Source organism: Phalacrocorax aristotelis, chromosome 7 (assembly GCF_949628215.1).
Source record: "Phalacrocorax aristotelis chromosome 7, bGulAri2.1, whole genome shotgun sequence".
Lineage (NCBI taxonomy): Eukaryota > Metazoa > Chordata > Aves > Suliformes > Phalacrocoracidae > Phalacrocorax > Phalacrocorax aristotelis.
This window is the reverse complement of record NC_134282.1, coordinates 38,005,474-38,030,329: the sequence shown is the minus strand read 5'-3', so window position 1 is coordinate 38,030,329 and position 24,856 is coordinate 38,005,474. Positions and strand designations below refer to the sequence as shown.

The following is a 24,856-nucleotide window of genomic DNA, read 5'->3' as shown; positions in this document are numbered from 1 at the left end:
CCTGTTTCTTAGAACCACCTGTCTTACTGAAGAGGATCACTACCCATAAAATTATTGCAATGATTCTTCTCAGGCTTGAAATAGTGTTCTATGCTTAGCCCTAAACCATGAAAGTGATCATGGTTAAGAGATGGTTTGGGGGATGTCTCTAAGGGTTGCAGGGGCTCACTAGGATTTATAGCACTTCTCTCAGCATGGAAAAGTATTTTATAATGGACATCTTTGAGCAGGATCTTAGGAGCTCTGCAGAGATAATTGCTTTTCAGCAGTCTGTACTAAGTATTCTGTAAGGGTATAATCATACATGCAGTGTGCACAAGAGCGAATGGACTGGGAAAAATGAATGCATTTAATCTCACCTGTCAAGAAAGTCTTTCTGTCCTTATCATCACACAGAAGTTGCTCAATGATTTGGGTTTGGGGTTTTGGGCTTTTTTTTTTTGTTTGTTTGTTTCTTTGTTTGTTTGTTTTATTTTCCACTTGTAGGGGTGAAAGCAGTCATTCTTTCACTTCCTCCCACCTTTTTCCTGTCTAATGCAATGACAATTAGGAATAAGGCAAATAATACATAGTGACTGTAAATGTGTGTTTACTTTTGACTTATTCGTCCCTTGACTTTTTCCTGTCTTACTCCATATTCCATTCCACTCTATTTTCTATTACCGTTATCTCATTTTCACCCTCTCTCCTCCTTTGTTAATTTCCCATGAATCACTCCATCTCTGCCCATGTGCTTCTCTCATCTTCCCTTCATCTCTTTTCTAGTCCCATCCATTCCATCCTTGTTATCCTGGTCTCACTTGGCCTTTTTCAAAACCCCTGTTCTATCTTCTCCTGTCCAGATTCCCCTTTATCAGAATCTCCCTTCCTTTCTAAGGAACTCTTTTTTAGAATCCTGTTTGTAGTCCCTCTTGAACCCCAAAGAACACCCAAGGGAGGAAAACCTAAGCATTTTCCAAGCTTCCAAGTGAGTAGTCCTGTTGGGAGTGTGAACTAGATAGCCTAATGAGTCAGAAGATTGTTGGAACTAATCATCTACCAGAAGCTCTGCGCATACACGTTTGTAACCTCTATCTCATCTTTTTCTCTGCTGGTTTTCCCAGTTGCTTCACTCCCAGCTTCTCTTAACTGAATGAGCAAGAAGATGGGAGAGGCTGCAGTGATAGTTCTGCTGGTTTTGTGCACTGACTGCAAGCCCACAAAGCTGCAGCAGTCAGGGAAGAATTACTCTCATATGAAGCAGGCATGTGGCCAAACCTAAGGTTGCTTCTACCACATATACTAAACAGGTGGTCAGCTTGGGCTGAATGTATTCACTAACTAAATGCATAAGCAACTAAAAACTGGCAGGGGTGCCATTTCCTAGTGTTGCTGAGGGCAACAGAATCACTAAAGCTGGCTCTGTTCCAACGTGGCAATACACTTTACTGGTGCTACTCAGCATTTTGAACCCTGCTGCATGTCATTTTTTAACTGAGAATCTTATATTTTGAATCAGCTGCTACCTTATGTGAGCTATGCAATGCTACAGATGGATTAAAACACGGATGGCACAGTGCAGAAATAGGTTTTATATAATTGATAAAGCCATGAGAGAACAGATTGTCTCTGCCAGCTGCCACACCAGCTGAAATAGACCTATGGTAATTACACCAGTCAGGAAAGTACAGTAGCACTGAAAGATATTACCAAGCCAAAAATGCAAAACAATGCCGACAGCAATGCTAAAAAGTCATGGGAATAAATCTCTTACAGCTCTCTGAAAGACCCACTGTAAGAATAAAAAAAAAAAAAAGAAAAAAAAAGAAAAAAAAAGAAAGCAAGCTAAAAACCCAGGGCAAATGCCAAAGAGGTTGTAATTATAATAATTTCCAATATTGCTATTTTCATAGCTCATACTAGACACCATTCCTCATAGTGCATTGCATTTTTTTATCACTAGAAATTTCAGGAGAATTGGGAGAATAAGGTAACAGTTACTTCGACAAAGTGTTTATGGTCTGCCTCAAAGGACTTTCCTTTTTTATTTTCATAAGGGTTCGTGTTCAGCTAAAATGCTGAACTTCTTAAAGAAAGGAAGAGTGACTTCCACTAAGACTAATCCTTACTCAACAAAGAGAACTTACCTATTTACTTCCATACATTCCAACTATAAACTGTAGCTGTTCGTTTATCAATAATTGTCTGTAGTCATCTTTACACTGATAATTACTAGCATTTGATTTTCTGCTAATGCAAAAAGCAGTCATAAGCTTTGAAAATATACTCTCTGGATTATGCATATTTACCATGAAGTCAAAAAAAGGCCAAGTCATAACTAATAGTGGCCTTGCTATCGTGGATGAAATGCATCAGGGCATGTTATGCATGGCGGATTGTAAATACTGCTGCCCATGTCAGATGGGATATTCTACTCCTCATCTGTCTCTCTCTCTCGGGAGTTCTAGTGGCATGTTAAGGATATCTGGTTATGTTAAAAGAAAAATAATCCATTTCCTGGAGATACTATCTTACCCTCACATTAAAAGGTAGTAATGCTCTCTTAAATTTCAGGAAGAAGTAGGTGCCTCATGGTTTGCATTGTTAGAAAAGCAAATTATATGCTAATTGAAAACAAAACAAAATCCTAACTGTAGAGTGCTACATTTGTCTTTATTGAAATATCTCCTGTACTTTCAGCTCATTTCTTCAGTTAGCCACGATGTTTCTGAACTCTTGTACACCAAGATACAAGTTCAAGAACCATTTTCTTTCCATATCCCAAGTTGTTTATGAAAATACTGAACAGTACCACATAAAAAAACCATGCTTGTGAGTCTCCCTCTGCTCTTTATACTGCCACCTATATGGCAATATATCAGAGATAAATACACGCTCAGAAATTTTTTTTAGCCTGCTTGTCACTCTTGCATCTAGATCATAAAATCTAAAAAATATTCTATGAGATAAAAGCCTCATTTAAGTCAATAGGTGATCTGTGCTGCTTCTGTGCCATGGACAAATATATCCCCCATCACAAAAGAAAATGATTGATTTGAAATTATTTACTTTTGACACATATGTGCTCACTCTTGCTCACTTCTACTCACAAACTGCCTACAAAGGGTTTGTTTTGATATCTTTCTGACAGTTAAACTTACCTATAATCCTTGGTCCGTTCTGCTACTAAAAAAAAAAAAGACTATTACCTGCATAAATTCTGGAAGAGTATCACTGAAAGGACAGCATAAGGTTGCTCCAACCATTTTTCCAAATACTACAAGATGAATTTTCTAGTTTGGCTATATTTAGCTTAACTAAGCACTTTCTAAACAGTTTGTTCTTTAATTTAACTTGAGGTCTTAGCATTTTTCAACTGCTGTTAGCTGCATACAGTGGAGCTTTTTAGTGAAAACTAAAGCAAAAAATGTCACTAAAATTTCCCTTTTCAAAGCCCCTCATAAGAATGAAAATTTAAAGACTTTCTGTAAGTATGATCAAAGTCTAAGAGATCTTGTGACATTATTATACTAAATATTGGGATCCATGTATAAATTATATTAATCTAATTGTAAATTCCTTTAAAAAATCCTTCCTATGAAGATGGCCTCTTATTGAATGTATATATATATGTATTCCTAGAAGATGAGGCTGATTATTGCTGTGGTCTACTGATGATTCTTTAATATGTATAATTAATAATTTACCTTAAGCAAAGAGGAGAGTAGCTCAGATGTGATTTATGAAAAAATTGGAGGTTAAATGTTAAAAACGGCATGATACCTTAGTCAAAGCAGCAGATGTCTTCCCTGTTAGACATAAGTTTGGGTACTGAAGCTGTTTCAGAGAAACAGGGTACATACCTATATTCTGAAAGACTTTTGAATCTTCTCCTAAATTGAATTATAGATCTCAGTAACATGCAGACATTTTCCAATACTTCAAATAAGCAACACTGGTGTCAGTATTACTATACTGGCAAATGGCAAGTGTTACAATAGCAGATCTAACACTGTTCTTCCTGAATATTGTCACAACAGTGAATTTATCCAAAATTAGTAAAGTTACCCACTAATAGTATAAAGTGCAGTCTAACTCAACATTATTCTTGAAGAGTTTTAATTATAACTTACCTGTGTGTCTGCATTTAAAACTTTGATTCTCTGGGTGGAGATGAACAGATCCACTTCAGTCAAAGCCTGGGAATCTCCCTCTGAAGTCTAAAAGACAGATGCTTTGTTACATGGAGAATTTCAGTTTCCTCTTTAGAATGACAAATTCATTGATCACTTCAAACATAACGTGATGTGAGGCAATCGCACTGTTAAACCACTACGAAGGCGGCTATTCAAAGGTGTTTCCAAATACATGCAAAGAATACTTTTATTGCATAGAAAGAGTGAAGCATACTCTGATTTTTGTGGGTAACGATGAATTTTTGGAGCCCATGGGACTGAGAGCTTAAGTACTAAAATTCTGTATTTACAGCCAGAACAGCAGAAAGAGTATGGCTGTTTCTTCTCCACTGTCTTATTGATGCACTTCACTACTTGAGGCATCAGAATTGAGAAAGTAGGGTAATTGGGAAAGTGACTTACTCCCTGTCAGCTGCTTAGCCCTTGCCATCTTCAGTGAGCTCACCAAAAAATGTGCAAGCTGGTGCTCAGTACTGTGGTGTATTTTAGGGGGTTTTTTTAGATTTTTAGTTTAGTTTTTTTCTAGAAGATAAAGAACTGAGCACTATCACAGAAAGCCATGAGCTGACTTTTAGACTTCAACTTCTGAGAACTGCTCATTAGGGAAACAGTTCCATAGCCCATTAGATAACATGGTCACAGAGTGAGTGGGATTACAGTGTAATGCCACATGGTTTCCCAAGTGTGAGTCCTGGCATTGCCCACATTAAAAAACAGGAGAGAAAGTAGCAAAGCAGGCTGCTACCTCTCACTGAAGCGTCATCCAAGAGCTTAGCTAATCCTCTGAGTTCCAGCAGGAACCTATTTATTCCTCCAGGCTACTTGTCAACAGTGCACTACTGCAACTGCTATTTAGCAGCACCCATGTTAGCAACCTCAGAATAAAATGGCTGCAGACTGTAGCACCCTGTGCTAAAGGCAGGCATCAGTCTCCAGGTAAGAGACTGGTTGTTTGATGAAACAGTGCAAGGAACAATGATGTATTTGCTGCTTTTTGCTCTAGTTATAAAGACTTAGCTATGCCTATAATTCATTCAGATTAATTTTATTTGAATTTAATTTATTCAAATCTATTTATTTGTTTAATAAATATACGGTAAGTCACAGGCACATCTTACTGCTTTGGTTAGTAAAATAAAAATAATTATTACATTAAAAAAAAAAATCTCCTGGATAACATTGGCTGTATATCTGGACTGAACAAATCACAGTTATTCAACAGAAGAACAGCAGACAGGCACTCCAGCAAATTAACAATGAAGAAAATGAATTAATTTTATTCTATCCAGTGTTCTACTACTTAACAAAGAAAAAACCAAACTGACAACTTTATGAGGACCCATAATGAAAGACGCAACACTCCATGGAGAACACGTACAACACAAATGTAAGTAAACATTAGCATTCAAGAAAAACAGTTTACACACCGCTTTTTTCTTGATTTTAGCTGCCTTTTGCATCCTCTGGGGAGTAGCGTAAAAAAAGAACGCAGACAGATGTACACACAAAGAAAGAGAAAAGACAGTGTGGGAAGTCAGGGAAACCGTTTGACTGTGAATCCAGACTATTAAAAATGAAAAATTTGGGGGCAGTGGGAGAAGGATGTACAAGAGAGAAAGATTTGTCCATATCTTATGCGGTTCTCAAGCATAATTGGATTTAATGGCATTATGCATGTTGTCGATTGATTACAAAAAAATTGGTACCAAAGAGTGTTGTCTGTTAACAACATTTATCCTGCTAAATATACAGCAGTCTAAAATGACATTACCTACACTATTTTAAAGTCAAGGTTTCTATCCATATTAATCATATGTCTACAAGTAATTGTTGAACAAAACATAACTCAAGCTTTCTTCTATGACTCTCTAAAGTAGTCAAGTATCCCTGACAGGTTAGGATTGCTATCAACACATGAAACAGTTTTTAGGGAGTTAATTGCAACAATTACTTACTGCTTGAGACAGAATATGCTAAATAGAAATTCAGAGGTTTGGAAAGTTTAAAGAACTGGACCTTTCTTGCCTTCCATTTCTTTCTAAATGCCAAATCAGTCATAAGTCATAACAGCTTCTTGCTAAGTAAATGATTTTCCCAAACTGGTTTCCTTCAAAAACATGCAATTTTAACCCATTAAATATTCTACTGACTAAGCACACAATTTTTGTATTAGCATTTAGCTTTACCTCTTTCTAACCATGTGTTTATTTAGATGAGGTATTTAGAGCAGATCCACAAAAAAATTGTAAAAGAAAAGTTTCCTGTGTGGATTATTAACCAAAAAAATATTTTTTATACAACTGTATGAAGCAGTCTATGCTACGTTATTTACACAGAAATTGTTCACTGTAAATAACACCAAATCCAAACACAATAGTAATGGATCTTCTTGTCCTAAAAAAGTAATAATTTAATATATAAAAGTAATCTTCACAATGTGTAGTCAGTTAAAGGATAAAATGACACAAGAGGAAAACCATAGTCAAACAAATATCCTGTGTTTTGCCATTTGAATATTTCCTAATTGCAATCTGCAGTTTGCCTTTAGTACTTGAAGTCTTCATACAGCTTCCAAACAATTTTGAATAGAGTCTGGAATAATTTATATTTTGTTCCTCAGAGATGCTGTATATATTTTCATAATAAGCACTGGAAACTAATGGTATTTACAGTACTAGATCTATACTTACGTAAGTGCATTTCAGAATAGGTTTGAAGCTGCAGATCCTGTACTGTTTAGAGATCAACTGTCAAAGGATCAGGGAGTATTCCACAATCCATAAAAATCCCCTACCTTAACGCGGCTTACTGCCTCTTGGGCCTGCATCATTCTTATGTTTTTGGAAGGGTTGCGCTCAGAGAGCAGCTGTGTAGAGCCCAGGTAATTGGCTGCAAAGATGATTCCATCGATGAGGTCTTCAGGTTCACAGGGTCCTGGAACTGACAGGAGACATTTACAGTTACTGCCTTTGAAAAGAGGGTAGAGAGATGAGAAATTGAATAAAGAATGTTGAGATTTGAAGAACCTTTTTAATACCTCTTCTAATATGAAACAGGTGAAGAAAACCAGTGCAAACGAAACAATGTATTTCCCTATAATTATTTCCCAAAAGAATATATTAACCAAATAGTGTTTAAGACATTGCATAATGGTTTGTGGAATTCTAGAGGAAAATCACTGGAAAATTTTTGCTGTGCTGCACTGATAAACACACTGGAATTATTTCAAGTTTCAGAAATTCTGATAGGTTCCTTTATCATAACTTTCTTACTGTTCATATGTATGACTGTTACAGTGCATGTCCTAAACTTCTGCTTGAATTACAGATTTGTGTTTCCACATTCTTTTGAGATGTTTGTAGAAGTACACAGTCCCCACACATAATCTCTGGCAAAAATACTGATGAACAATGGGCACAAAGGTGTACTTTGCTTCAGATACAGTCCACCATGAAACTTAACAGTTAATAAATTTTAGGACACAAGAAAAGTAGGCATCTTGATGCTGTTTAGTCATGTGTAAGGCCTGAATTCAGAGACTGATAGAAAATTCAGTTTCCAGAGCTACAGATTGTATAAACTGAGAGCTGAGAAACATTCTTCATACAGGAGTTCAATCCAACGTTCATGGTCTAATAATGGCATCCGCACAACAGGTCATACAGCCTTTTCCTTGGAAACAGAGAAGTCACAGAAGGCAGTTATGGAAAAGGACACATGGAAAGAGAATGAAAGATTTCATGTTGAAAAAGAGTGAAAACAATGGAACTTAAAAATCTCTTGATGTTGTTAAATTATAGCCTTCATTCAACAAAATGCCTTTGCATACACTTAGGATTAATTGCATAGTGACTTTGGTGAGATTCTAACATCACCTTGTATTTTGCAAGTTGTTTCTTTCCAAGGATGAAAAAGAGCGGGCAGGGAGAAGAGACTAAAGGATAGTATTTATATCATACTGGGACTATGCTCATCATCCTCTTTGTGCAGCTGTTAAGCTTTACATCTAGGTTGATTAGATCAACAGTAAAGAACAGTCATTCCAGAGTTCAGCTGAAATCTCTCAACAGTGAATATTTTCTGTTCCTCAACAGTTATAGAAATTTGCTTTGAGCTGTGTCAACTTGCCAAGCTGCTAACACTTTTTTTTTTGAAGTATATCAAGCTCATGTGTGAGGAGAAAAATTACACTGAATGGAAACGCTAATTTAAAGAAAAAAAAGCTTTCTTGTACAGTGGATTAGTTCAGTTGATTTATAATCATTTGAATGTGGACAATGAAGAATACACGTCATGCTGTGCTGATGAAATTTACTGAAATAGAGGTTTACACATGTATTTTTAGCGAGTATTCCTATCCCTTGTTTTCCTGTTCTAATTTAGAAAAAGTCTTCCAACAGAAAATAAACTTGATTAAAAGAAGTGACTTTCTTCTTCAAACAATGTTGCTGCCACCTATACTTCATGCAGACCTCACACTTGCCTGCTGGAAATGTCAACCACCAGAAAAAAAATCCCCATCTTTGTAATTCAGTATTTGAAGTATATAACAACATATATATGTATACCAGTCCTGCACTCTTCAGAGACGTGATATTAACTACAATGCTTATGTAAAATGGAGCTATATGTTTTTCTACCAAACACTGTAGTTCCAAGCTTCAAAAGGATAATTATATACCTCAGGAGGACGTGTTTTTGCTTTAGATCACATATGTACTAATCCAGTAATGGTTTGGATCTTCACTACAGCTCAGAATAGAATTCTCTGGAATTTAAAAATCTCAAAGTATGGGATAAAGAATAAAAAAATATAGTTACAATCTCCACTGAAAGTGTGAAAACCCTCAATGAAATCCTTGGGAAGCTACTAATTTAAAAAGTCACTGAAACTCTTTATGAAAGCCAAGTCTTTCAATACCTCAGAACATTATTCTTGTTCCTGCAGCACTAATTCACTGGATGAAATCAAAGAAAATGAAAATTTCACAAAACCTCTGTTCCTCTTCGCTTACATCTTTGCACCACTACATTTTCAGCAGATGGATGCTGTATTTTCTACAGTGCCTCTTCTGATGATGTTATGCATACATCTTTTCAGACCTAAAACTTAGTCTCATACATCTGTACTTCTTTCAGCATGCATCAAAACATTAATGTTGCATCATATCACCATCTTGTTTCAAGCGTAGCAAACAGGGAAATTAATTAAAGATGTGAAATTAATGTTAAGTTAGAAAAACCTCATTAGATACCTGCATCAACATGCTCATTCAAAATTAAAGTGGCTTTGATTTAATTTTCCTTCATTCACTTCAGGCTAAGTAAATCAGGCTAAATCAAGGTTGCTTCAACTCTGATATACTCTTACCCACATAATGTTTCAATCAGTTTAACTAACTTCCTTTAGTAGCTGATGTATTTTATTGAAATACTTTGTGTGTCTGAAGACAAGTAAAATTGCAGTTCTTGGTACAAATTCTAATACAGTCATTACTACATCAAGCAAAGACCAAAATTCTAAGAGTCTGTGGGATTTGTCAACAAAAAAAAAAGTTGTGCTGGTTATTTAAAACATATCAGTCTCTTGATCTACTTCCTTTCCACACCAAAAACTTTGGCTGAACTCAGGAAAGCTTGTTTTCTCTTCAGTTATTTTCAAGAATGTAGATTTTGGCCCACTTCTGGTGATTTGTTAAATTTTATGCAAGACGTTTTTATCTCGATCTCTAAGTCACTGACAGGCTACATCAAAGGCACTTTCCTTTCAAACACATGTTTAGAGATCTATTCTTATGTATACACTGCTAGAGTCTCCAAGCATGAAACAGTAATCCCCACCATATCTTAGGGGTCTGTGAAATTAATGAGTGTTACAAAGGAAACAACAAATTCTTCTCATGTCTTGGCTGTTTGGTGACAACAGTGGTGTTTTTAACTAATTTGTCTGAAAAGCTTCTTGAACACGGGAATAACCTAGAGTTTCAAGCAATGTTATTATCCTAATTTTATTTATTTGGGTTCTTTAAAGATTGGGGGTTTTTTTGTTGGATATGGTTTCACCATCTCTTCATAGCATTAGAAAGTGATCTTTTGCAAAATCATACTAGCAACAAATTCTGCAACATTATGTATAAAATAACAGTATGTATAAAATGCTTATATCAGTAGCTAATACAGACACCCCTTCTCCCCCTCCCCCCCCCCCCCCCCGGAAAAAAAAACAAAACAAACACACCACCAAAAAAGGCATGTGGGGCAGAAAATATTTCCCATCATGAAGGCAATGTAAGCAATTGTCAGGTAAAATAAGACATCTGTTGGAAGGATGGAATGGTATCGAAAATTGCCAGGGTCAAATTGGGTTACCTGAGTGTTTTCTTCCCTTATCTCTGACTGATCTAAATAATATAAAAATGTAGACTTGGATGAGGTCCCAGCTCATCACAGCACTTAAGCATGCCCTTGAATGTAAGTATGTGTAACGCTTACTGATGAGCAAGGGAAGAAGAAAGAGATTTAGAGATTTGAAACTTGAAGGTTAGTTCAGTGTGAACAAAGATTGGAATTTTATGTTGAGTATTGGTGCTTAAACAGCAGATTACTGTTTCTAACTATAAACTTCTGCACTATCTTACCAATGCAATAGAGATTACTTGGTTTTCCGCTGATCTATTAATGCAACAAGTATAAACATATTTCTAGACTGAGTAGGTCTAAACATTTTTAAATTAACTTATCTTTTGTGTTCATAAAATAAGAAAAAGAATAATCATTCAATAATTCAGCATAACTGAATTTAATAATCTGTTAGGAACATATTTTTATATTTTTCTAAAATCATGTGTAAACCAAAGATTCACACAGTATTTAGAGCTGTGTTCAGAGCACAAAAGCACTTTCAGCTTCCTGCTGAGAACCATCATACTTCAAGAAGTCACTGAGACCTTAGGGTACATGGCACTGCAGCAGATTTTGCATAAGCAGTAAATGGACACAGGGCATATGTCACCTTGCAGAATGCCTATCTACAAGCCCCATATTTTGGCTGATTTCTTCACTTCATTGTGGTTGTGACTGTGCAGGGGAATGAGATTTATGGTGATAGGACAAATGTAGCAAAAAAGCCAGAACCCGCCCGTGGAATTATTTACCACTACCAGCATGTAGTGGTACTACTACTGAAACAATTACAATAGCAAAAGGACACATTTCCAATATTTGTTGTACCTGTTATCTAATTTGTTTTTATGTCCACATGGCATAGAAAAATATTATGTATTCATAAAGATATAGATATAGATACTGTAGTTAAGGACTCATGCTGAAAGTTAAGTGCCTGAACAGTCGAATATGAATATAACCAGAATATGGTTGTGGTATCGCCATCAAAGCTCAGGGAAGAATAGGGAGTGTTAGCTGGCAGAATCTTTTCTTATGTGCAGTAGGATCCTGTTCCTTTTGGGGCTCTACAAACAAATTAATAAAAAAACCTGTGTTTTGCTTTGAATTCAGAGAGCAGTCGTTTTAGTTATTATAAGCTCCTAGTGAGCTACATATATGGCATTGCCTAATACAAATCAATAATACCCGCAATAGAAAAAGTTTAATAGAGAGCTTATCCTCACATACTGTGCAGCTATAGAAAAATTTCAGAGAAAGCAAAAAGACTGAACTAAAAAAAGAAATTGTATTATACTGTCTAAAACACTGTACCGACCCTTTTCCAACAGAGTAGTGAGCTGATTGGTTAGAAAAAGACATAACCTTTTCATCCCAATAAAATTAAAATGTGCGGTTGTATCTGCAAGTGCTGTGAGGGCTGAATTTTCTAGTCTGTTTTAAAGCTCTGCTCGTGCTGGCCTCCCTTTATAGTTGTCCACTATACAATCAAAAGACGCTTATTGCAAACTATCAGCTTTCTTATCTCCACCACCTTTGGGGAATGCATTTAATTTACCTCTATTTAGGTCCTGTTAGTCAATGTTATGTGTAATTTCCTTCAAATGTCAATCTCTAAGAAGGGCAATCTTTGAACCTTCCATTTGCTCTAGCTCTTTACAGAAATGATTAAAAACAGAAGTTGCTAGTCAAGCTGATGAGATCAGGGAATAGAAGAAAAATGTGTGGTACATTCTAATATTATTCTAAATTGCAGTAAGTTTTCCATGAGTTGAGAATGGCATTAGAAATCAAGTTTTTAACATTCAATTATGGTTTCCACTGTGGGAAAAAGTGTGTTCATGGCAGATCTAAGGGGTCAGATCCTTAGAAGTTTCCTACTGTTTTTTCTCGCTTTACAGTGTAGACTTTTCCTTTGCAGGAAAAGCTGTATGCATTTTCCCCATACAAGGTTCTTCAGATGTCTGTGAATCAGAGAATGATAATGTTTTTCAGTATAATCCCATTTTATCTCTGCCCATCATCTTGTGTTAATAAATTATTTTTCTCCAAACAGAAAATATGTAATAACAGTGCAAAGGCGATTGAATAAACACATGAAAACATGGTTCTACTAGAGGATTGGATTACCAATTTTTTCTCAGATCAGGAGAACCTTTCCGATTGTGCCAACAGCTGGGATTCCTGGAGTGTAATAATGGGCATCACATCGAAGTGATACAGGGGCTGTGCTGAACAGTTAAATGACCCCTTCCTCTGCACAACGCCATGAAGAACAGGGTGCTCTTATGCCTTCATAAATCTCCACCCTGCTGGGGCCCACTGTTACCACCTTCTTTAGATCCTTCCAGATTTCTTACTGTTCTCCATCTTCAACTTCTGAGAACTCTATCTGCTCTTCCTTTATCACCGCCAGGCTCCGATTGCCAAAGCAGGAGATGAAAATGCTAAATACTTCAATACTTAAACTTTTCAGCTGTATTCACTTGGGATTGACTGGTTTTTAGAACTGTGATCTTTAAAATATATTAAAGCATTTGCTTCCATTTTATCCTACTTTAACTATGATGTAAAACTTACCATCAACAAAACTTGGAAATGAAGACACTTTCTTTGTCTGTTGAGAAATAAAAATGGTATAGCTGTAACAAAACCATTTTCACAAACTGAAGTGAATTCATATTATATTTAAACAGCTGACCATTATTTATGAAAAGTCACATTTCTCTGTATAACTTCTGCATAGCCACTATTCAGCACAGTGAAACACATTACATCACAATAATTAACCCAACCTAACTGTTACATAGTGCTGTTTATCTAGAATCTGAAAACATTTTAAGCAGATCCCACCACACGAAAAAATAAGGGAGGGTGGGGGGGAAATATGAAAATTACCTAGGAAGTCAGCTGTCAAATGAGCAACACAAACCAGCAATTCCCAGTCCAGTAGTTTGTCCACTAGATCACATTGCCTATTAATGATATCCCAGATTTCCAATTAAAAGCATTTAATGATACTTTACAAAGCAAGATTCTGGGTGAGTAAATAAAAAGAACTGTCCCTGATTGCACAGTACATAGCATTACACTTAATATCAGCAGGGACCACAACAGTGCTCTTCTTATGCTACTATCTCTGTTCTCAATAAACAGATACAGTCCTTCCATTTGCTTGTCTTTTGCCAGCCTCCTCAGGCATTCCTGTTTCCAGGAAAAAGGGTGATTTCTCCATTATGGGAAAAGGCTTTAAAAATGTGGCTCTTCGTTAATTTAACAGGCTACAGGCTAAATACATGTTTTTGAGATAACAGACTTCTGCTTTTAAGCCTGAATTTCATATCATTGTGTCCAGCCCCAAGCATAATCTCATTGCGCATTCTTGGATGTCTTCTTAGCTCCAGCCTTCAGTGACAAGAGCAGGTCTGCCTCTCACTGCATCTTTCTCACAGCTGACTGAGCCAGGACACATCTTACCACAGAGGCCACTCAGAAAGATGTGAATCATTTGAGCCCTCAGCATTGAATGATGTGCTTGATAGTAGGGGTTACTTAAAAAACAATTATTCTGTGGGAATTAAGCAGTCCTTTGGTTTTGAAGACTGACATTGGTGGGGGGATGAAGAAAGAAAAAAGCAGAAGCCAATTTGGTTTTTTATGCTACTTTTGCTCTCCAGTAATCCCAAAAGCAAATTTCTGAAGTGCTCTCCCTATTCTGTATGTCATCAGAGAATTTTAGGCTCGAGTACATGCTTTGGACAGTAACATAAAATGAATGTGGCAGCAACAGATTCATGGATGTAGTTCAAAGACTTTTTGGAATATGCAGACATAGTATTTATTGTCAGTTCAGGAAAAGAAACAGAGCCTAAGTAAGTGTGTTTGAGAGGAAGAAAACTGACAATTCAGTTTCCCTTGTGGAAGCCTGACCGCAAGAAGATAGGCAGCAGAATGGCCTAACAGCCTAAGGTACCTACCTCGGGTGTATTATTATTGTCAACTGGTCCATTGAGGTCTGAACGCTGTTGCTTCCTCGGCTGCTCTAAACCATTGCACATCTATAAGAAAAAAGAGCAAGGCATTCAAATCCTTCTGTCTTCTGAAAAGCTTCAAAACAAAGCAGAGATTTCAGTCCATGGTGCAAAGACAGTCAGACAATTTTTACCAGATTAAAATACATTCAGAAAATTTTAATAAAAATTCATAAATCTTTAACATATGAAACTGTATTTAGCATGTTCTCTATTATTTTACAACAGTCATTAGTCATGAAGATGTTCTCTGTAGTTATTTACATGTATTTATGTGTGGTTATTTATATGCAATCAGTATTCATTACTGATACTGTAATGTCATAATGTGATATAATACTTGGAATTTCCTATTGTAATTTATCAAATATGAGATTCATAGAAAAATGTTGAGCTGTTATATTTACTTTGATGTACATAATAAGACATTTCGATTATCATTAAGTAGCAGTTATGCTACCGATTTAAACTAAATTATTTTATTTCAATGCAAAGTTTTACATGACATTAAGCCAAATGCTGACATGTTCATATTGTTCAGAAACTAAAGTCAGAATTTTTAAATGTGCTTATGCTCAGTACTGGACAAATTCAAAATAGTCCTAATGGCCACCTCTGATCTGAAAAACAGAAACCTAGCACTGAATATAGGATTCTCTGTTCATGGGAGATACCTCATGACATCTCCCTCCTTTTGGGCCACGAATATCTACAGGACGCTGGCAGCACAGCTTCAAGCTTCTGAAGAAATGTAAAAAAACAAAATATAAAATCTTACACAAGGAAAAGACTAAGTCTTTTAAACTACAGAACACTTTTTTTCTTCTAAGTTCCAGTGTTCTCAGGCAGAATTTCTTCTCCAGACCTGTCACAAGTCACAGAACACTGGCACCCAGCACAGGGAGTGCCCATGTCCATTGCATACCAAGAAAGTGAAGTTTTCATAACTCATAGTTTCAGTGTTAGAAACCTGGGAAACCTAGGTGACTTCTGGAACAAATTTTTATAGTTTAGCATAGTTCACTGTCCTTTTCTCTCAGTTTCGCCATTATGAATTTAAAAAGTGCCTAAATGCCGCTGTCATTGTAAGGCTTCACAAGTAAGAACTTGTATCAACAGTTGTGCAAATGGAAAACAATGAGCCAGTATTATTTCAAAGGGTCAGCCTGAATGTTAGATGTGAACATAACTTCTAGTCTTCTAATTTTCAAATGCAATATGTAGCTGTAATCAAAGAAAGACTGCATGTTCATCTTTAGACAAATTATTCCCTATGAGTAATATTTAGTCAGCTGAATGAAATGTACTAATGAAGCAGGCACATTAGAGCTATTAGCTCAGTAATGCTAATTCTCAGGTAAAACAACATGTACAAAGCAAAAAGTCACCCAAGTAGTAAGCAGGATTTTAGGAAAGAAAAGACTCTCTGAGATGATACACACAGAGCACCAAAACCTGGGGTCCCACTGACGAGTGCCCTGTCTACCTGGCTAAGCAGCTTACCATATCCCTGCTTATAAATGCTATTCTGTTTGAAACAAATCTAATTACATTCCACAGCTAAGCTAATATGGAGCAATATATGTTAATGTGCAGTGAAATATATTAATGAGGTAAACAAATACCTAGAGGGCTTTAATAAAACAAGTATTAGAATCATACATTATTCCCTAAAATGGTAGGATTAGATCAAGTATGGTTTAAGCAGAGAAAATTATATGGCCCTGATGAAGATAAATTAAACTGTAAACAGTGACAGCAAATAATTAACTCCAGTATGTACAACAGAATGTTAACACTTTCAAAGCTTTGTCAGTTCTGATTACTACACACTTGACTGATCTGAAAATGTACCTGCATATAAAGAAAGAATTGGTTACCTGGTTTAGGATGCATACCCTGGGTGCCATAAACATTATTGGAACATGTCTCTGTCACAAATCTTACATATTGATGGACTTACTCAGCCCTGGGCTCATAATACCAATCATGCCCTTTGGTAACAGTTGCATATATAATTCCATGTAGTCTTAATATAAAATATGACTAAACACTTGGATGATATTTTGATTTTGATTTATACATAGCTGTCATTTACTGGAGTTCCTATTTTCAGGACTTTAGGAATATAAACAAGCCTTGATTGTTCATTGTTTCCTAGTCACATATGTAGTATATATGTGTCACATATGTAGTATATATGTTGTTATTGTGTATTGACTGGATTCACAAAGAGAAGTCTGTGCAGAATACATGACGAGTTGGGACCAATCACATCACCTCCACAAGGATTATATTAAATTTTTTTTTACTTGCTGGCTGGTATCTACATGAAGGCCCATTTCCATCCCTTGCCCCCCACCCAGTGTTTCGCCTATGTGTTTAGGAGCCCCAGTCTAGTTAGGCAGAATCTCAGGTACAAAGAATTCTTCCATTTCTTCTGTACACATCTGTGCACACAATAGGTTCCACCTCTGGCTGATCTATTAACACTTTTTTCTTAAAAAGTGCTGTGATGGGGAAGGGAGGGTGTCATTGTGAGCATTTTCTCCAAACAAAGCTGAGTGTAATATCACATTCTTGAGATATTCTTAGCTTTGGAGTGTTTCACACCCTATGTCCCTTCATCAGCAGCAAGAAAAATTGAGTAATCAGTACAGGGAGGTGTGCCTGTATGACTTTCTGTGCCCAACATTTGCCTGCAAATATGTGGGCTGCTACAATGACCCTTTACAAAATAAGGGTTGAGATCTTCATGCTAAAGAAATGTTTGCTAACATGGTATCCCAAAAGGAAAGGCCAGAAAGAAGTACAGGGAGAAGGGCTTCCCTTTCATTCTGTAAGACTTACAGTGTCGAAGGAGAGAACTATGCAGAGTAGGCATGGCTGTATCTCCTGTACACAGTTAAAAACCATGCAGTCTCGTATGTATGGAAGGAGATGCTTCTAGACCAAGGATGAAGGGACTGTTTTGGAGCTTCTTTATGGAAAAATTTTTAGAAAACATAAATTCTGGTATTCAGCGTGGGCTGGAAGTTGGTTCGTGCTCTCAGGTAATCTGACCAATGTCAAATAAATTATCATACTCAATACTTACTTTCTTCATGTTTCTTACAGAGTTTCCAACTTACATTGTTGCTTTAAGTGTTACGATAGCTAGAAAAATCACATTTGAGAGAAACACTTATACGGTATTATAAATACTTCATACTCTGAATTGTAGTTTAGATTAGGACCTAAAGAAAAACCAGAAATCTGTAATTGACTGCACACTAACACAGAGGTACAGCTATATTAAAAGTCTTTTATCCTAGGATAAGGTTCTGGTAACAGGACAGATTCTGCAAATGAAAGCTATAAAAATATTAAAATACTAAAGGCGTAGCGTTTAATAACACTACATATTTTGCCTCTAAGCAAGTACTGAGGCAGTGTCCAGCATCAGAGATGGAATGTGAAGCAGCAGAAAAATGCCATCTTTAGACTGAGAGGAAAGCCAGACTCTATTTGAGGTCACTGAAGCATCTATGCACATCTTTCAGAAAAAAGCCTGCAGGTCTACCCATGCATTGTCTAGCCCTATCCTGATGGCTAATTGCAAGGCCTGAGGCCACCTGGGCCTCTGGCCTCCTGCCAATCTTGCAGGGCCAACCAGGCCTCCTTTATAACCCCTTCCTACAATATAAAGCCCCGCTTATCTGGAGGTGAGGGCTGTTAATGATGGAGTTCTGCTGTTTATTCACACTACTGATTGTTTACTCCAGTGTATGCTGTTTAGCTTTTCAGTTAGAAGCTCATCTCAGCAATATGGTCCTCCTCAAAGTTGCCACCTGTGATCTTGAATGCTGTTGTGGTGCTCAGTGCTGATGGAGCACTTTTCTGCTGGAGACCGTTCTACTGGAAACCAGCAGGTTAGTCCCTTTCTTGACTTATTCTGAGGAATAATTTGGCTGAGAGAGGAATGAAAAATTAGGGGTTTTTTAGAATTGTTAACCCTTTTTGTAAAGAGTTGGTGAGCAACCACTGAGTGCAGTTCAAAGGCATGGTAAGGCTTTATTACTATGTTTAAACATTTGAATACTGAGTCTTATGATCCATACCTGCCAATCTCTTTACAGCAACACTGTTCAATATTATCAGATGTGTTCAGAAACCAATGTACTGCCTTATGTATTTTGAAACTCATCTTGAAGACTACTAAGCTTCTTGGAAAAGAGATGTTTTGTGGTAGGCTGACCAGTTACCTGTAGCACAAGTAAGTCAACAGATTTAATTGACTTTTCATCCAGGTTCGTTGTCTCTCTAGAACAAAGGTAAAGCAGATGGGTATTGTTATGTTTGTCACTTAAGGACAAAAATTCAGTTTCTAGTTTCAACTTCTGTGATCTTCTGTTGGTTTCTGAAGACAGTTTATCATTGGGCCATGTGTCCTCCTGATACCTAAACACTATTAGGTTCATGGAAACACATCAAGGTGCACCTAAAATATCTTTTTGGATCAATAGGTGGTAACCTAGTAACAAGACTATTATGGTGGTACTATTCCTATTAAACTACATGACTGAAATAATGTCTCTTGCAGATGCTGGTGATGTGTAGTGGGACTGAGCTGTTGCATTAGTTACCATTACATCAGTAAAATGCTACTGTCAGCAGGAGCAATTTGACCCAGCAGGATACACTTACAAAGACAGAATCTGAATGAGGTAGCTCTTGACTAGCTGAAGGATTTCTGATTTTGATCACGGGGGGGGGGGGGGGGGGGGGGGGAAAGCCAGATTCACACTGTATTCTCTCACAAAGACTCCATTACTTAAGTGTTAATTTAGAGGTGGTGCTAGCACATGTCAGAAGTGAAGAGGAAAGTATTTTTAGAAAGCAGTAGTTCCAAGTAAGCAAGTCAAGTTAGAGTACGGAACTGGCATTATACAAAGAGGAGTCAAAGTGAGTTTAGAGACCTAAGCATTCCACAAAAGACTTTCAATACTCTATCCAATTTCAATAAACATTAAAACAATCACCAATTGATTTCCATCTTAAAGAACTAAGAGGGGTTTTGTCCTTGCATATATTTAAAATTGAGAACCAACCATGAGAAATAGCTGTGCTGAATGGTGCGTTTTTATGTAGATGGAATTTGGAGTGTTTGCTGCCTTCTGCTTTAAACTTCCCAGAGGAGACTCCATCACTAATGCATCTTTAAGTAAGAGGCATTGATTTTGCTGTCTCCTGGTGTTCGGAGTTTATGGGTAAAAAGCCACCAATCAGCCAATTAGCACAGAGAAACTAGTTTGAGAATGTTTGGATTGTTTAGCGCTTTTCAGTAAGTACTTAAACTTGCTAAGTTTGGGAACTGTTTACTCAGTAATCGCTATTTAATATTTCTGACCCACAGCTGCCTAGAACACATGGGAGAATGCAGCAAAATGTTTTTATTACTCTTTATTTACACCCATTTGTGTTTTCCACAAACTATCAAATGCATCCCCTAATACTCAGACTGAATTCCAGTAAGATATTCCTAAGATATAGGTTTTCTAAAAATGTCTATCTTAGTTGCTTCAGACTGTTCTAAGGGTGAGATCTTTTACAGACAAGACTCCTGGATTTGGGCTCTTTGCAGCAGAAGAGCACTATGCCCATTCCAGAAGGGAATAAACCTCAAATATTTTTGTCAATACTGAGCTCTACTATTACAGGTAAACAAAACACAGGAGCAGCACTGGTGCATGCAAAGCTGTTGGAGAACAAACTGAGACAAAAAATAAGACTTTGTAAAATTTTCTTTCACAGACTTCTTGTAAGTGATATTTCCTGGAGGCTTGGGGTGGGGGATGGGAGAATCTGCTTATGTCTCTATTTGAGAGCATCTCTATCTCTGTAAGAAATGCTGCTTCACACCTTTATGCCTTGGAGGCCTATGTGCTTTTCTATTCAGTGAAGATGCCCACAGCAGCTTTGTCCTGTCTCCTTTCTTTCAAATCATATGCATGTCTTATCACCCAGTTTGTTTATCCCTTCATGCTGAACTGAAATGGATACCTGTGCTGCTGTATCTCTGGCTGAGAAACTACTTTCCTTTCTTTCTTCATACTTGAAGGAATTAAATATTGTGTATCGTTTAATACTCTATCCGTTAGATAATAGTTTGTGGGTTTTATGAAAAGTGATTGTAGAAACTCAATGGCTACATGCCAGCCAGTGGCTACCTATCACAATTATTATCCATCACAATTATTATCCATTATTAAAAGAGATTACGGCATTGGCCCAAGACTGGAAGTAACAATTAAAGCTCAGACAGGCCACTCAGAAATACTTAAGTCCCTTTGTTTGTTTTGATACCAGTGGCAGTTATATCAATATCCTGGTGTTACAAAACCCCCATTTGTCAGCAGTCTGGCAAGAATAATAAAGATACAATGCAATTCAGCTCAACTTCTGCTAAATAAACTTTGAGAGAGTAAAAAAAGATGTTGAAAATCAAAGACTATTTTGAATTCTATTTTGAATTAGCCATCACTCAGGAAAAAATCTCAACAATTTCTTATTCAAGCATATAGGAGAATTTGCTAACTTTCTTATTCAACAGCTCCTCTTTTGTTCGGCAAATACTTTCAAAACTTACAAGCAGCAGCAACAGTCCCAGGAGAAGCTACTGGTGTGGTGGGCCAGAAAGACCTAGCACATCGTTAGTCTAAAACATACTAACTAGACTTCTCTGCTCCTAGCCAATACTTAGTAACTATTCAAACCATTCAAGTTCATCAAGCTTGCTTACGCAAGCTAAAACTTTTGTGCTGTCAGTAAGGCAACTGAATATAGTAAGTTATACCATCTAGTTCTAATTATACTTCTGAAAATAGAACGTAGAAATGAATATTAAAAACTTGCTGTAGATATGGGAAATCTGAAAATATTCACCCTATGATTTTTTTGTTCACAATTACAATAAAGATCAACCTGTTTCATCAGTATATACTTAAACATTAGATTTCCTTTTACTGTTTCTCAGAAGAATTGACATATATTAATGTCTGTTTTTAATGGAATCATCTGGTTAAGTTGTTCAACTGGGGCTCTTTACTATAGATAATCATAACATTTATAGATTTGATAAAGCTAAACGGGAAACTTACACATCTGAAGTTTAATAAAGCATTTTAATTAAAGATAAGGCAGAATAATTCACTTATTCTCACTGGTCTCTCATCTAAATACATGTTACGTTTTACCTTTTAGGCAGATCTCTCTTCATTGCAGAAGATAACTAATATTCAGCTGCATATAACATCAGAGATGCAAAGTCAAAGCTTTAAACTGACCTTAGAGCAAAGGGAATTAAATATGTCTCTATAAGGAAGCACATTCAATTTGAAACTCTGAAAAAAGGGGGAAAAAAAAAATCACACCTCTGTTCCTCTAGAAAATCTTGGGCTTCATTCCCAGATTCTTTTTTCTGGCGCTCAACATTAGAACAAGAAAAGATTGTACATGGTTTAAATTAACATCTACAAAATTTTGGGGATAAAACTGTTTAACAGGAGTTTTGCTACAAATAAAGCTCCTACTTATTCCTTCTTGCCAAGGTCAAGATATGCCCAGCTAGTACAACAACACAGCAATATTCAGGGACTTCTTGCAGTTGTTTTTAACATATGCAGTATCTAGCCTTGGCATATGTTCTACTGAAACAAAATAAATTAAAGTGTGATCACCCACTAAGGTAATGGAATAGGAGCCCTTCATAAAAAACACTCTTCAACTATTTCAGTGCTGACTCCACTTTCCAGTGACACACTAGATAAACTTAAAGAGTAAAAACTAAAAAAACTAGTTTCGCCTCATGCATCTGGAATATGTTGTTTTACTTAGAATTGTCTGTTCTCTGCAAAACCTATTTCCTAGTTCTCTACTAAAAATTGACTACATTCACACCTTTTTCTAAACCTACAATGTGATTATGTACCTGTGAATGCAATACAGAGTAAAAGTAAAAATATTGCTCTCTAATTCTGTTTGGAATAAATAACTAACATAAATTTGCCTAATGGCTCTGACAGTCTGGTTAAACAGAGAACCTCATACCTGCTCTTGTGGCCACTTCTGTCTGTCCTCTGGGGTTCTTGACTTTGCTTTAAAACCTCTGGGCACATCTCCACAGTGCTTAGAGGCAGACGGGATATTCAGTGACTTTGGCCTCCCCTCATGCCTGTTAGCACTGTGAACAGCTTCTCCCTTTGAACAAGTCTGTTTATAGTCATGTGCCATGTTTTCAGTCCCATTGTGCTCTGGACTAATTTCTGTTGTACTGTTAATACTGCTCATGCTCATACTCATTTTGATTTCTGCTACAATCTGGTCAATGTCCTCTTCCTGGTCTTCCAGCTCTGCATCCTCTTTTCTAGAATGGTATGGTGATATTCCCTGTGAGTTTCCATTATCTTCTGCTGGGTAATAGTCTGGATAGCCACCTTCACTTTGACAATACTGTGTGTTTTCTTCCTGGTCTTGAATCTCTAAAGATGACACTTCATCTTCCAAAATCTGAACATCTTGACCTTCCTGCCAATCTTGCCTGTGCATGACCTCATTTTCATCTTGGTGCTGAATTTTACCTTCAGCCCATTCTTCTACAGCTTCCTGACAATCATCTGTTTCAATACGGTGTTCCTCATGGGGAGCATACTCCTCCCCATTGCAGTCCATTCCTTCCAGGTAACTATCATCCTCTGGACAGTATCTAATGTAATAGGTAATCCCCTCCTCTTCTTCTGGCAAGCCTTCATCATAGTCCTCCTCCTCAGAGGTGTTATTCACATAGTCAGAGCTGGAGTCACCATCCCCACTCTGATCATTGCACTCGTGCTCCACAGGTGTAGGACTACCTTGTCTCACAGTTGCTAGTTCTGCCTCCTTTGCTGCATAATCTTCAATAGGAAGGTCACTTTCTTCATTTTCAGGCTCCCTGTTGTGAGATGAAATAGGGCAAGCTCTCACTCTGTGATCCAGCATGCTGGCTGTAGTGCTTTGATGTTTCCTGTTTGCCATAGCCAACTTCTTATATGACAATCATTTCTAAGCAATTACTGTAGGGAAGATAGAAAAACAGACATTCAGGAAAAGACCATCAGTAGAGATCAGTGATGTTAACAGGAAACAAACTGATATTTTGTAAAAAGGATGTGTTTGTAGACATTTAAACCAGATTCAGAGACAGCTAACTTTTAAAACACTGATTTTATGGAGCCATGAAATCAAAGTAATAACTTGCACACTGAAAGGAACAGATACAGAGAAGGTTCTATGTTTATGCTAAATGTATTCTAGTGTAGAATCTCATCTGTCAAATTGACAGAGAATTAATCCTGAACCTTGAAATTAGTTTTCAGTTTCTTTTTCTTGCCAGTAAAGGGTTATTTAAAAAAAGGACTCACTAGTTTATTAGCTCTTATTAGCTGGATGCCATTAAGTATCTCCTATTGTTAAACTAAATATTGTTTTTAGAATAGAATAGATTATCTCAGTTGGAAGGGACCTACAGTGATCTAGCCCAACTGCCTGACCACTTCAGGGATGACCAAAAGTTAAAGCATGTTATTAAGGGCCTTGTCCAAATGCCTCTTCAACACTGACAGGTCTGGGGCATCGACCACCTCTCTAGGAAACCTGTTCCAGTGTTTGACCACTCTCTTGGTAAAGAAATGCTTCCTAATGGCCAGTCTAAACCCCTCCTGGTGTGGCTTTGAACCATTCCCACATGTTCTATCACTGGATACCAGGGAGAAGATCTCAGCACCTCCCTCTCCGCTTCCCTTCCTCAGGAAGCTGTAGGGGGCAATTAGGTCACCCCTCAGCCTCCTTTTTTCCAGCCCAGACAAACTCAGAGTCCTTAGCCGCTCCTCATAGGACATTCCTTCCTATTGACCACCTTTGTTGCCCTCCTCTGCACATATTCAAGGACCTTCACATCCCTCTTAAATTGTGGGCCCCAGAACTGCACACAGTACTCCAGGTAAGGCCACACCAACACTGAATACAGTGGGATAGTTGCCCATCTTGACTAGCTGGTTATATTGTGTTTTATGCATCCCAGGAGGCTGTTTGCCCCTTTAGCTGCCAGGGCACACTGCTGACTCTTCTTGAACCTGCTGCCAACCAGCACCCCCAGATCCCTTTCTGCAGGGCTGTTCTCCAGACACTCCTCTCCCAGTTTATACTTGTGCCTGTCATTACCCCATCCTAGGT

The 24,856-nt window shown here is 37.2% G+C and overlaps 1 protein-coding gene across 7 annotated transcripts in view; it reads right to left on the bottom strand.

Annotated features, from left to right (window-relative positions):
- APBA2 (amyloid beta precursor protein binding family A member 2) overlaps nt 1-24,856 on the bottom strand; it is a 100,705-nt gene that overhangs the window by 19,468 nt on the left and 56,381 nt on the right. For 5 of the 7 annotated variants that reach the window (XM_075100176.1, XM_075100177.1, XM_075100175.1 and 2 more), the window contains exons 2-7: nt 22,697-23,697; nt 14,555-14,635; nt 13,158-13,194; nt 6,970-7,115; nt 5,603-5,638; nt 4,113-4,199 (exon numbers count right to left, since the gene is read on the bottom strand). In XM_075100176.1, coding sequence (XP_074956277.1) covers nt 4,113-4,199; nt 5,603-5,638; nt 6,970-7,115; nt 13,158-13,194; nt 14,555-14,635; nt 22,697-23,659 — 1,350 coding nt within the window. In that variant the 5' untranslated portion in view covers nt 23,660-23,697. The remainder of the gene's footprint in view (nt 1-4,112; nt 4,200-5,602; nt 5,639-6,969; nt 7,116-13,157; nt 13,195-14,554; nt 14,636-22,696; nt 23,698-24,856) is intronic. The other 2 variants (XM_075100179.1, XM_075100181.1) reach the window with 1 other exon arrangement.